The sequence below is a fragment of the Thunnus albacares genome, chromosome 9 (assembly GCF_914725855.1).
Source record: "Thunnus albacares chromosome 9, fThuAlb1.1, whole genome shotgun sequence".
NCBI classification, from domain to species: Eukaryota; Metazoa; Chordata; class Actinopteri; order Scombriformes; family Scombridae; genus Thunnus; species Thunnus albacares.
In genome coordinates this window covers 28,933,053-28,947,095 of record NC_058114.1, presented here as the reverse complement: position 1 = coordinate 28,947,095, position 14,043 = coordinate 28,933,053, and the positions used below count along the sequence as shown (strand labels likewise).

At 39.6% G+C, this 14,043-nt stretch overlaps 4 protein-coding genes across 5 annotated transcripts in view; 2 read left to right on the top strand and 2 right to left on the bottom strand.

The window, feature by feature from the left end:
• The window catches only part of scly (selenocysteine lyase), a 372,304-nt gene that overhangs the window by 296,047 nt on the left and 62,214 nt on the right, over positions 1–14,043 (top strand). The window lies entirely within an intron of this gene.
• On the bottom strand, positions 665–5,172 carry agxta (alanine--glyoxylate and serine--pyruvate aminotransferase a). Its single transcript, XM_044362446.1, has 11 exons — positions 4,426–5,172; positions 3,426–3,618; positions 2,691–2,755; positions 2,500–2,600; positions 2,341–2,411; positions 2,111–2,195; positions 1,930–2,028; positions 1,752–1,821; positions 1,230–1,325; positions 958–1,086; positions 665–870 (listed from the first exon to the last, which is right to left on the bottom strand). The coding sequence occupies exons 1-11, from the start codon at positions 4,582–4,584 to the stop codon at positions 763–765; spliced, it is 1,176 nt and encodes a 391-aa protein (XP_044218381.1). The 5' UTR covers positions 4,585–5,172; the 3' UTR covers positions 665–762.
• On the bottom strand, positions 6,189–12,086 carry zgc:103559 (Allantoinase, mitochondrial). The gene is made up of 11 exons (XM_044362434.1): positions 11,768–12,086; positions 11,442–11,593; positions 10,398–10,512; positions 10,163–10,309; positions 10,024–10,069; positions 9,243–9,336; positions 8,943–9,129; positions 8,720–8,858; positions 6,688–6,860; positions 6,478–6,510; positions 6,189–6,366 (listed from the first exon to the last, which is right to left on the bottom strand). Exons 1-11 carry the CDS (start codon positions 11,912–11,914, stop codon positions 6,217–6,219), a joined length of 1,383 nt encoding a protein of 460 aa, XP_044218369.1. The 5' UTR covers positions 11,915–12,086; the 3' UTR covers positions 6,189–6,216.
• Positions 13,161–14,043, top strand: part of LOC122989497 (tetratricopeptide repeat protein 39C) — a 10,888-nt gene continuing 10,005 nt past the window's right edge. The window contains exon 1 of the mRNA XM_044362433.1: positions 13,161–14,043. This exon is cut by the window's right edge and continues 313 nt beyond it. The gene's annotated coding sequence lies outside the window, so the exon portion shown is untranslated.

Genomic DNA, 14,043 nt, shown 5'->3' with positions numbered 1-14,043 from the left:
AACAGCTGGTAGTTATGTAGTATTAATGGAGTTGTTTTAGTGGCTCTCACCTTATTTGTTGGCAAATATTTAAAGGGCAACATTCAAACTTTTTTCTCAGATGCAAAATATACAACTTGTTATTTATGTATGCTTGTTGTTATGAGAGCACAATGGAAAGCATTTCTTTTCAGCATTCAACAACTACAGCCCCCACAAAGCTTTGACTGTATACCAATGGCTAAGACTTATGGGATGTGTAGTTGTTCAGTGATAACAACATTTTAACCAAAATATCACCAATTCTTGGTTAAATATTGAGGTGCTTGAATTCTACTAGTCAGTGTGGTGGAAGAGAGCCATTTAGCTTTTAATATGGACAGAAAACACCAGGAATATATTTTTAAGTTGTCAAAAAGAAGTCCACCATCAGAAAACCCATTGAGCTAGAAAAATGGGACTTCATATGCTCAGCTATTCATATGAAATGTGTGTAATATACCATTAAGGGTGGAATACTCTCATGTAAAATTACTTATTACTGGGTATTTATGTTGAACATATAAGACCTGAATTGGAGGGCCATTTTTAAAGACTGCCACCCTCTGCTGGCCAAACATACTGCACTATTTTGAAGTCAAGCCCACTGTTCCCATTCAAGCAGTGACTAAAATGCATGAGGCAATTCCTGAGAATAATGGTTCATTTATTACATACAGTCTCTTCATTATGACAGTAACGTTTATTAGGAGGATTATCTTTACAGCATCCATCAACGACACATCACACTTTGCTCTTGTGGCAGTGTTTTAGAGCATCTTTCAGTGCTGCCAGCACCATGTCAACATTGGACTTGCTGCTGTTACATCCCATCAGTCCCACACGCAGCACCTGAAAATACCAAAAACATCTGGGATTAAACTACAAAGTGCATATAAAGTAGAAAGACACACAGTATTTGTCCATTTATCCTCTTACCAAGCCAACTGATGGTCCAAGACCTCCAGAAATCTCTAAATTATGTGTTTTCATGATGTAGGATGTGATCTCTTTCCAGTCATATCCATGAGGAGCAACAATAGTTGTAACTGTAGGCAGCCTTGCCTTCTGCAACAACCATTAAAGTCAGAGTTAGTACATTTTCTCCCCTTATCATGTTGTATCATGATCATATTCTGTTTGTATTGATTTGTAATTCCACTACAGGTTGTTATAAAGATTACATGTTCGTATTGAAACTTGAAACTCACTTTGTCTTTCACAAAAAGTTTGAGACCCATGCTCTCTAGGCCAGCATGGAAATACTCCACCACTTTTTGATGTCTTTCCCATGAATTCTCCAGACCCTTAGATTTAATACAAAATGTATTAAAGCAGATAGTCAAAACATTATTTTTAAAAAAAGCTATTTTTGCACAATCCATATCTTCATTTTGTCTATCTCGTAATTTAAAATAGCTTTTTGTTAGATCTTAGTTAGGCAAAAATCCGACTCTGCAGATCTCATGCCTTATCATGTTCAGCACTAGTTGTATATTAGTACAATAACAATGTCTTGCTACAACAGTCTTTAGCTTATAAAAGTGATTTTGCTTGCATATGTGCTCAGTCTCCAAAGAAAAGCTACTTAATGGCTAATTCATACTGTATTTACTATATGACCTGTTTTGAAGTATTGTTGGCATTGAGGTGGAATGGTATATTGTTGTCACTGCACTACCTAGTGCTCTGGACAGCAAAACCTAAATATTTCTTTATGACACGTGTCCCACCTCTTCCACAAGGACAGCGAGGCTCTCCCTCAGGGAGTAAAAAGCAGAGACTGGGCCTGTGTGGTGATATCTGTGAAGAGGAAATAGAGTGATATACAGTAATTGTGCAAGTTTGGCTAAAAATGAGACCGCTGTTTGAAATGCAATCAGTTCCTCTATGCAGGAAAAAAGGTCTTACACTCTTGAGGGCTTGCCATCACATCCCCAGTAGTTTGCAAGCCAGCTCAAATCCAAGAAAAATGACACAGGCTTTGTCCTTCGGTTGAATATTTTCTTGCTGTGGACAAATTCAGACTTAAATACACATGTTACACATATTTCAAACTATAACTTACAGGCATGCTAGTTACATTTCTCACCATGCTCTTTCGTTGAAGGAGATGGGTGCTGTACCCGGTGGGGCATTCAGAACCTTTTGAGAGCCTGTATACAGGATGTCTATCTCTGCAAGTACAATCATCCACAAAACAAATCTCTGTTTGGTGTCATCAGCAGATAATGTTACACTGTACAGACATATTTAATGTTTCCATCAGCTGCAGCATGCAGCAGAAAAGCTGGAAACATTTGGAAAGATTTAATACTAAACCTTGCTTGTCCATGTACAAAGGTGCTCCCCCTACTGAAGCCACAGAGTCGACAAGGAATAAGCAGTTATACCTGTCGGCACAAATCATAACCCAGCTGTCATGTGTCTGTCGTTTGTTACAAATGTGATGATGACAAAGACATGAGCGCTGTTTCTTACTTATGGCACAGCTGTCCGATGCCATCTAAAGGATGCAAGACTCCTGTAGAGGATTCTCCATGTGCGAGGAAGAACAGCACCGGCCTGTGTTTCGATAAGGCCTGTGATGAAGCAACAATTGATCAAACAGACTGTATTTATAACAGAAATGATTTGAGTAACCTGGTAACTGCAGTGTCAGGAAACATCACCTGCTCAATTTCTTCATTAGTGAAGAAGCCACCGGGAGGCGCGACAATGGTATTTACTCTGGCACCTGTTGGATTGACACACATGATGTTGTGTTATTGAAAAACTACTGAGGGATATTTATTCCATCATTTAATCCTTATTTTAAAGGACGAGGCCGGAGATATTTTGTATTTTTCTTATTGTCAACAAATCCCATGAAAAGACCAAAATCAACACTCAACTTATCCTAAGTAGTCAAGTTCTGATATATCTTATTCCTTTCTGCCATAGAGCTCCATTAGAAACACATCAGTGCACTGGATGACATTTTTTTCATTACAATGAACATTGGCTCTGTAGTTTATTTTGACTCAATCCCACGTACACCATCCTGCTGCTGTAAATACTCACTAGAGAATCAAATGTGTATACATCCGCAGCTGAAAATAGTCCCCAACAAATGCACTATTTATTCCTGTATGAGTAATGTTTGCTAAAAACTGCAGTGCCCAGCTATTTTGGAAAATTACTGAGCCTTTCAAAAAAAAAAAAACACTATATATTTGTGGCTTGTTTTTAGAGAGTTCCACCTTCAGTAGCAGACAGTGAGCTTGGGGCTGAGCACCAAAGATAAAGGTTGAGAGGTCAGAAAGTCTGGAGAGACCGAGTAAAGCATTGTTGGTTTTGGTCTTTTCATGGGATTTGTTGACAGTAAGAACAATATAGAACAACACCAGCCTTTCCCTGTCAAATACCTATCCTTTCTGCCATTTCTGCTGCCCGCTCTCCCCATATGCCGTTCACTGCAGTCAGCACACTCTCCCCGGGCTCCACTGTGTTGAAGATGGCACACTCCATAGCAGTGTGGCCGGTACCACTCACAGCTAAAGTCATGCTGTTCTGAGTCTGGAACATGTACTGGATCCCACTCTTGATGTCACTCATTATCTGTAATGAGCAATGTTATTGTTAAGTGGCAGACAGGCAGTGTGGTCCTAACAGACTAATTGCAGCCTATCAGGGCAGCAACTAATTATTATTTTCATTGATGATTCATTCGGTCCATTAAATGTCAGAAAATGGTGAAAAATGTCCATCACAAAGTTTAAGTTGAATTATTTGAATAGCATGTTTTGTCTATATATTCAGGTTACTATCATAGAAGACAAAAAAACAGCAAATATTCACATTTGCATGGGCAAAATGACAATTAATTTATTGTCAAAATTGTTACTAATTTAATTTCTGCCGATGGACCAATTGATTAATCAACTGAGTGTTTCATCTCTACCACCCTTTAAATTGGTCTTATAATGAGCAACTTAGAAATCAGATAAGCAAATGTGTAGATGTTTAATTTATCTCCATGCAGGCTCACACATGGAAAGAAGGAAGGGTCTGAGAAAAATGGATTTAAACTTCCAAGCATGCTCTCTCCTTTCTGTTTCATTCTTGCACACACAAACACAAACACATGATTTCTTGCTTAATAAAAACCCTTAATTAAAATGGCATGCATGGCTTGGCTGCAGTTTAGCAGTTTCTAAGAGATGTTATTCAGTGTTGTTACAGCCAACACAGGATATGGGGTAGAACATTGAACCGCTTGTCTTTTTCTGAGAGATGCAAAATGTTTTAATCTTTTTTTTTAATTTTTTTTACAATGCAGACAGTGTAAATAGTTATTGTTGTTCACTTATGTCAGTCTGTTCTTGGATACAAACCACACCATCTGTATTAAAGCCACCGAGTTACCTCAAATATCTCTGGATGCATGTGTCCAATAACAGGATTGGCCCCGGCCTGCAAGATACGTGAAGGAACGTTTGAAGGTCCCGGTCCAAACATGTGACGATGAGGAACCGCCAGCGGTGTCTGCAGGCATTTTGGTGGAGCTACAGAGAGGGACGACATGTTTCCAGCAGTGTGACGAATGCAGTAAAACCACAAAGAGCTTCGAAAGAGGGTCAAGTAAAAGCCTCCGATAAGCACACCCCCTCTGTCTGACCAGTGAGATCCTCAGGTCAGGAGTCTGTCACAACATTTCCTGGTTTTATCTCTTCTCTTCTTCAGTCAACACACACAATGAGCTCAGCTAGCTTGATACCTTTTCATTTTAAAGATAAGGAAGTCTCCTAACAGGTCCCCAAACATGTTAATTATTGACTACTGACTCTCCAGAGGGTCAGACTTAACTGTTACACTGCTACGCTTTGCAAAGTGACAGCAGGCTGAATCCACACCACAACACACAAGTTTAAATGCGTTCCTGAGCCTATATTTTAAATCCATTAATTGCAGGGTTTGGAGTATGGACAGTGTATATACGCTCAAACAATGTTGTAAAGTCTGGAAAAGTCTATCGAAAGCATAATAAATGTGTAAACACCCTAACCCTAACCCTTTTATCACACAAAACATTGTTATAATGGCAGAATCTTGATAATAATGAAGATAAAGCAAAATAAATAAAATAAAATCCTCAAAAGATAAACTGTAGAACCGGACATTTTTAAATATTATCCACATGATCCTGCATATACTCTCAGAACACATGATAAACATATTGATGACTTCCACCAGCTGAAGAGCTTTACTCAGCCTTTGAGGAGGCAGATATGTTCTATATCTGAAAGAATAATGAGTTGTAATGTGAGCTCCATTAAAAATAAGCCTTATTCAAGTTTGAAGAAAAGTTATTTGAAAATGTCTTTCCTGAACCAAATTCAAGGACATACAGTGTATGCACATTAAAGAAACAAAATGTTGCGTCTTGCTCATCCAGAAGCAAAAGATCTTGAAAACCGGCTTAATGATTGGCAGATTCAAAAATATTCAGCAAAGAGATTGTGTGATCTGTGTGATTTGAGAGAAGTAGAGAGTGAGATCCATTTTCCTTTTGTATTGTTTAAGAGGGAGCCTACAACATCCTGGCGTACAGATGATCAAAAATTGGAGCAGTTGTTCAACTTTGATGTATTTAAGTGTGATATCTTTGTCTCAAAAGCCTGGAAAAGAAGGCAAGATAGATCCTTTTGTTGGTATTTATTCTAATTTTATCAGTTGTATAACTGTACAGGACAAGTTTTGTCTGTAATTTTTTGTAGACACGAAGGCCTGAAAATTTGATTGTGAAAATGACCTTTTCTTTACTGTCCATGCTGGCAGGGCATAGTGTGCATAACACAATAATAAAAACTTTTAGTGTCTACTTTTATCTTAGTGTCTTTTTCTCTGCAATTATAGGTGAAGAAGTTTCAGTAGCTTTGTTCAACTGGAAAAGCACTATTTTTTGGTTGGTAATTGGCTTTTAAATCCTGACGCTGTCATGATGTTATAAAGAAAAAGTCTTAACAGTTTGTTCAGTGTTTGCAATTCTATTACAAAGGAATTGTGATGTAAAACATTTTATATAATAAAATATAATGAAAAGCACACAGTAGGAGTGAGATTATTGAGGAAAACAACATGGTGCCCTCTTATCATCAGAATCAATCAACACAGTGACACAGATCTGGTGAGTTTTATTTCAGTGGTTTTTATTCTTCACAGCTGGGCTTGGTTTTTCCTCTGAGGGATGAGGAGATGCTTCCCCAGAGGCTCGGGGCAGAGAGACCCTTCTCTGTACACCAGCCGCCCCCTGAGGATAGTGGCACACACCACTCCTTGCAGTGTGACGCCGAGGTAAGGGGTTATCTGCACACACAAACACACACACACACACACGATCGTGAAGTCAGTCATATAAAAGTCTTTGAATCTTACCATTTTGTTCATGAAATGTATCTGAAATGTATTTTTTTTTACCTTGTTTTTATGATGTATGCTTGCTTCTTTAATCTATGAAGTATGACAGAAGATAGAGGATATAAAGCCATCTGATTGGTTGGTAGATTCATTCAATAACACAATGCAAGAACATACTATAGCTTTTCCTTGTCAAAAAAGGTCTTAAAATGTAAGCAGATTCAAAGCTTTATGTCTATTGATGGTGTGGACTCCTTGATGTATACCAACCTCAAATTCTCTCTCTGGGTCCCATATGACCAAGTCGGCATCGAAGCCAGGGGCGAGGATACCCTTCTGGTTGTCCAGACTACACAGCTGGGATGTTTTTCGGCTGAGGAGCCTCACCACATCATGCAGCTGGAAGCCTCTCTTACTGGCTGAACTCCAGAACAGAGGTAAACCTGGAAATGGTTAAAAATGGCTGAAGTGGTGAACAGGCTGGTCTGAGATATATTAACTGCAGTGAGAGACAATAGAGTTGACAGTTTAGTTTTATGTCAAACTTGGTGTTCCAGACGGCTCTCCTACTTTCATCAATTATTTCAATCACATCAGGAAGTTTCATAACTGCGTATCACTGTTGACAGTCTCCCTGATATCAGACTTTGACCACACTCTCACTGTGTTTGAAGAGTAAATGATTAGGCTGTCCTCTAAACTGGCACTCAGCTCTTGTTTACCTCCCTGTGAACTTTGCCCAGTGTGGGTGATCACTGTGTCAGGAGGACTATTGGGGGTAGGAGGGAAGGAGGGAACAATTAATCCTGTCAGACAAATCCTGTACCTGCTCCATAGACAGTGCATAATGAGAAAACTGTAATAGCAGCTGTAGAGATTGTATAGTGTAGCCGGTGCATTTTGTGATATCATCAATATACTGATGTGTCTCAAATCACTCCCCAGTAGAGTGAATCACTCACTGAACTGAATCAGGCTCTGATTACTAATTCAGTGAACATGGGACACTGATGAGTCAATAATCTCTGATGCTTTTTTAAAACCACTCCACCTCTCTCAGGGGTTAGGTTAGGTTAAAATGTAAAAAATCATGAAAAATACAGAATAAAGGTTACAGTTTACCGGTTACATTTGCAGCTGTAACAATATATAATTATTCTTCCCAAGGCAGCTTATTAACAGAGTTATCATAGCATGAATAATAACTGCAAATAATGAATGAATAATAGCGACATTTGATTTAGGTAAACTAATGAACAAGCACTGACAATAGTCAGTATTATTGTGGGTGGATAAGTATGACTTAGGTCTGCTAATTAGCAAGTATCGTTAATTTTGTAAGCTACAGCTGCGTTAGTGCTGCATTTACACCAGCAGCATGAGAAGAATGACTTAGGAGTGTTCACACTACATGTCAGGATAGTTACTTGCAGTGCTGGCCATATAGGTACAAATCTAAGTAGTTTGGGTGATTTTTTTCTCTATTGCATTTTTTTGTTAAGAAGCCATAAGCAAACTGTATAGGCTATGTAACTGAATTGATTGTATGAGTGTTAGGTTTTTTGGCTATTTGACAGTGGACCAAGCTGTAAATGCAACATTGACATTATTGTGGCAAATGTTGTCGTCTTTTTACACATCCAGCAGAGACGGAGCAACATTAGCATTCATTTGAATCACCTGACAATAAGTCCAATATTCACTCTCCTTTTAACTCTGGTCTGGTCTTTACCAACTGAGGGAAATATCTGGCTCTTTAGCTGCTAAATGCTCCTCTATGTTCACCAGCTAGTTGCTAACTTTGTCTGTCTGCTGTGTGGTGCTGAGCAGGTAGTGAACAGTGGGTTTATTAGAGTTTTTTCACTGAAAAACAGCTGCCTGTTGCAGCTGTGAATGAGGTCAATGAGAGCGGTCAGAGTGAAGGAAACAGTGAAGCTGCAGGCTGTAAAACCAAAACAATGAGCTCAAAGATGCTAAAACGATGCAATTTTGTTGACACTTCTGCATTTCTGTCCAACAAATGAGAGGTATCATACAGTAGCCATCAGAAAGTCTGTTTCTCTTCTACTCGTACTTACAACTATGAGGCTGTTGTGGATGCTTTCATGATTGTAGTTACGGTCTTTATGATATGATGACATGAATGAATCATTGTAACATTTAACACTTCAAGTCAGTGACCCAGGTTTTTACAATGCATTCTGGGACCTCTCTAGAGAGCTGAACATCCAGTGCATTGACTGATTTTGGTAAACGGGCATCCTACTGATATTCATTATGTATGTCACTGGTCTGTAGTTACCAAATTGCAAAGAAGAAATTCCTCCCCAAGCCTGGGTAAAGTCTCCGCTATCCAGTTTCTTCAGATCAGGGGTGCAGGGGGAGTGATCAGACACCACCATGTCAATCTGCCCAGCTTTCAGTGCAGACCACAGCTGCTCCTGGTGGGGCAGAATCAGTGTTTGACTTACACTCAAACTGAAAAGGGTCAGATTTGTATCTACAGTGCATCCTATTCTGTTTACCCGGTTCATAGATCCTCTGATGGGGGGGCAGCACTTGAACTGCGTGGCCCCAGCAGGTATGTTCTCTGCACACAGACTGAGGTAGTGGTGGGTCGTCTCCACCGTCAACGGGGCTCCAGCCTGCCGAGCTTCCTGGATCAGTTTCAGTGGCTTAGCAGAGGATAAGTGAACAATATGGCACCGCACCCTGGAGCAGAGAGAGTTTACTGACTGGAGTTAGTGCTACAAACACAACCCATCCCTATCCAGAAATACCTACTGTGATGTACAATAGCTATTTGTTAACAAGCTGGTTCTTACTGGTATTGCATGCAGAGTTCTGTGACGGTGCGAATTGCTTCTATCTCCATGACATCTGGCCTGGACTGCAGAAAGGTGGAGTACTGGCAGGGATCTAACATGGGAAGTGGGAAGGCAGAGGTTTGGATCATATCAGTATTCATTACTGAAAACAAATTCTTTAAATAATTTGCCTCTGCTTCACAATGTCATGGAGTTCATACAAACCAGAGCAGGACAGAATATCAACATAATATCAACATCATGTTATAAACCTTGATTTTTGATATCATATGACCAACTAGATATACAACAGCTTAAATGTAGTTAATTATTGGACTTTTAAATTGAATGAGAGGATTTTCTGAGCTTATTAGACTAGCTAAATAACTAGTTCACTGCAAAAAATCCCAATCTTGATCATTTTGTAGCTGATTTTTGCATCTTAGAATCTTATTTTCCTCAAGTTTAGTTTTTGTGACCTCAGCCACTGCCACAAATGAAGACAATAAGCTGAACAACCGAAAAGAAATCTGCCAATATGTTAACATTATTTAATCTTTTTCCGACAATAATCTTCTTGTTTCAAGATATTGTACAAATCAAGCCTCAGTAGTCAAAATGTCATCACAGTGTTGGTATTGAGGTATTGGGTCAAAAATATCACAATATTTGATTTTGTCAATACTGCTGAGCCCAAACATAAACACAACATATATTGAACATGATATAGGATGAATACAGTAAAAATAGGATGTGCCACAAACAGAGCATCCATTGCAGGGAGTAAAATAATTGTTACCACCAGTCTCTTCTGTTGACTGCTGAACATCCCTCTCTGCATGAAACTGGGGGAGACAAAGCAGAAGGTGTTTCAGTTACATCACCTTACCTGAGCATGTGGGTTACTGTTATGGAAGATGCTTCAGTTTGTGAGTTACCAGCAGGACGCTTCCTGTGCCTTGTAGCTGCTTCATGGCAGTGTGCAGATCAAAGTCAGTCACATGGGGGAACTCATCCACCCCACTGTGGATGAGGAAACACTTGAAGCCAGCCACTCCGGCCTGGATCATGGGCCGCAGTTCTAGCTGCAAGGAGACATTTGTTGTTTGTGTTTGCTATGGCTGTAATTCAGTACAATCTGGCTGAGAGAGAGTACAAGCTGTTCCACTGTACCTGATTGCCAGGAATCACACCTCCCCAGAAGGCTGTGTCCACAAAACACTTCCCAGTTGCCTCCTGCAGCTTTTCACTAAAATTACTAAGTGTGGTGGTTGGAGGGATGCTATTTCTGTTCAGTAAGCACAAATAAATAAATTCAAATTCAACAGCCCATTAAGTCCCAAATATCAAAGTGTTATGTAGCACGCTAGCTTACCAGAGACGCTAGCTATGCTAAAACTCAAGAGCTAAATGCGGCAAACAAACATTAACTTGATGAAAACAGTAGTTTAATTAAGTTTAATTTTATTAATATACTAATACTCTAAAGATGTAATATGCAAATATACTTTTATCAGCATTCAAATACAAAAAACATGGGCTAGATGTGTCATAATCCACCTAGCAGAATGCTAACTCCTAACAATGAGATGGAATTATGAAAACTTGCAAAAAATAAATAATTTAGCTACAAAAAATGATATCTAAATGGAAGTATTAAACACTTTTACTGCTGTAACCACTTATGTTACTTTTTTCCCAACCAGGGAAGTAGCAAAGTAATATTGTTAGTTGTACTGAACAAATTACACCAAAATATCTTGAAAGTGTCTGAAAATGCACTTATATTTGAAAAAAAGATATAAGTAGTTTGTCAGAAAATAAACGAAAATTCTTAGTTTTAAACTGAACCTCTAACATGTAAGTGCAAACATGAAAAATCTGAGGTTACAATAGATGGCAAAATGAACAAAAAGATGTTTAATATTTTAGGCCTATTACAATTTATACATTTTTTGCAAAAAAAAGAGAAAAGAAAACAATATGTACTTTATTATCATTATAATGCCCAGTAACTTAATCTGCCCCCAATTTGATCTTTGGCTGAAGAGAGCTTAAAAAGTATTATTATTATTATTATTATTATTATTATTATTATTATTATTATTATTATTATTATTATTATTTCACAATCTGTTTACCCTCTGACCTTTACCTTCCACCAGTGACCTTATGTGGTCAGACAGTGGGCACTGATTGGGGGTGTCTCCAACTTACAGTGGCATGTCCACAATCGTTGTCACTCCTCCAGCTGCAGCAGCTCTGGTGGCGGTCCAGAAACCCTCCCAGGAGGTGCGGCCTGGTTCATTCACATGAACATGGCAATCTACAATGCCTGGCATTACCACTCTGTCACCCACATCCAACACCTGCCATCACAGGTGGGTTACATCACCCAGGATAATCAAACATGAGAGTGAAAATATTAGGAGTGTTAAATCAACAACCTAACAGACAGTTATCTTTCATTGTGTCTCTATATATCCATCTTCATTCCACCAGGAGGAGTATGCTAAAAGTGAGACCAGTGTGAGACAGCTTACCTCACAGGCAACATCCCCAGAAAAGTCCCTGTCTGAGAGTATTTGATGGATTTTCCCATTCTTTATTACAACGACTGCAGGACGGACCTCGTTGCCAACCAGCACCCTCGTACTCCTCACAGCACCAACTGTTGATCCGAGCTCCATGCCTGACTTTATTGAGAGTTAATCAGTACAACAGACTCTCCTGACTCTGCTTCTACACTTCAGATAGGATCAGGTCTTGGCAGTTCAGTGCCCTGGGCAGAGGCACCACCCCCTTACTGCATAGTTCAAAGGATAAAGATTTGTTGACTTTCCTTTTCTGTGTGACGCTTCGTGCATTTCAGATTCAACAGTGCACAGAGGTTTAGGTGAATTTCACAAATAAGAACCACAACATTCATTAGATATAAATGAGATATGATCAATTATGGAGAATAGTGGATAATGTGTTAGATTGGTGGTTAAGATGAAGTGGCTGCAGTGTGGGGAAAGGTTTTAGAAACTGTCAGCAAAAGAAGTGGTAACATTTTTGCAGTGGTAGAACTAGGGAGGGCTCAAACGCAGAAATAATAACACGCTACATAGGTGGGTAGAGTAAAAAGGTAGTTAGATAGTTTTAATTTTTCAGGCTGTTAGAAGCTCTTCCTTCCAGTGTGTATTGCATTGTGGATCAACAGCACAGTCAAAAAGCAAATTAGTATGCACGTTGGCATCTTTGAGATCTGTTTTTCTAGTATTTTACAGTGTGAATCTACTACACACTCAAAACTTTGTTAGAACTAGTATGTAGTCTGGTACTGGGACACAGTGTGAGTCTAAAAAACAACCCATGCTGCATCCCAGTTGCACAGAATGTCTGCATTTCATAAGATTTTTATTCATGCTTTACTACATGCTGGTGTGCTGTGGAGGCAAAACCCTACATACACTATCTGTATATATACAGTACCAGTCAAAAGCTTGGACACACCTTCCCATTCACTTGAATGAGAAAGTGACTGACCATGGGCTCATACATTACTAGTGCAGTGACATACAAAAATGATCTCTAATACTAGCAGTAGCAAGATATTCCCAAAGTTTGCATAGAAAAGGAGAGTTGATGAAGACATTAGAATTCATAGAGAAATGGAGCGAGAGATAATATGCTTTCATTCTCCCACAGGGTGGCACAAAAGCTGTGTGCTCACACAGCACTGCAGCTGCATGACACACTAACTCCTCTTTTCTTCAAGTAGGACTAAATGAGACAGACCGCTCTTCAACAAACTGAATATGGGATATTTGAATGATGAGGGCAAAAAACAAATTTTAGTACCGCCACCTCTTTGTGTGTGTGTGTGTGTTCTCTTTATGGGTTGTGTTATTTTTACTAACACAACCCATAAAGACTGATAACTGGTTCCTTTTCTGACCATGTAGTATTGTGTGTTAATGTCCTACAACAACACACACACATGTCAGCTTATTGTCATCATTTTTACATTTTTCTGTCAAATCTCAAAACGTTGTGAAGCAGAACACTGAAAACCTGAAAATGCAGATTTAGACTAAGGATAGACAAACTGCAGAAATTAGGATATTTTTTGGATATAATTAGCGTTGTCTCTTCTGCACAATGATACAGATTGTGGGAGCATAATATATTTTTGTAAATTAGGAATAAAAACACAAATGTCAAATGTGAACATACTGGTCAGAATCCGTTGCAGTCATGCCATAGCATTACATGTAAGTCTGCAGGCAGATGAGCAATGATAACTTAGTTAAACATAATAAGATCAAGGCATGGCCAGCTCCTCTCATTGCTGTCTGTCATCAGTGTGACTGCGGGCTGCTCAACAGGACGTCCATTGGCTGCCGGCTGGAGGAGAGGGCTGGGTTTTGAGCCTGTATGAGGGATGGAGGCGGACAGGATGCAGCTTCTTCTCCTCAGCGGCCCCCATCTCTCCAGCCTCCCGGCGGCGATGCGCTGTGCGTTATGACGCCAAGCCGTTTGACGAGCACATTACGTGGGGTTGGCAGAGCAGCACAGCAGCCTGGATCCCCGTTATGTAATGCATTAATGCATCGGATGCTGCACGGCTGAGAGTTGCGGGGAGGAAAAACTGACGGATGGCTTATTTAGTGACAATCAGCGGGGTGGTGGCTTATGACTGAGCGTGCAGACGTCTGCTGTCGGCAAGTACAATGATAATTGTAAATCGCAGGAGTGCAGTGTAATTGAGCCCGTCTGGGCATCAGTGGCCTATCCCTGAGGTGCACAGACGTCTGGAGCCTGCGGAAGCTTT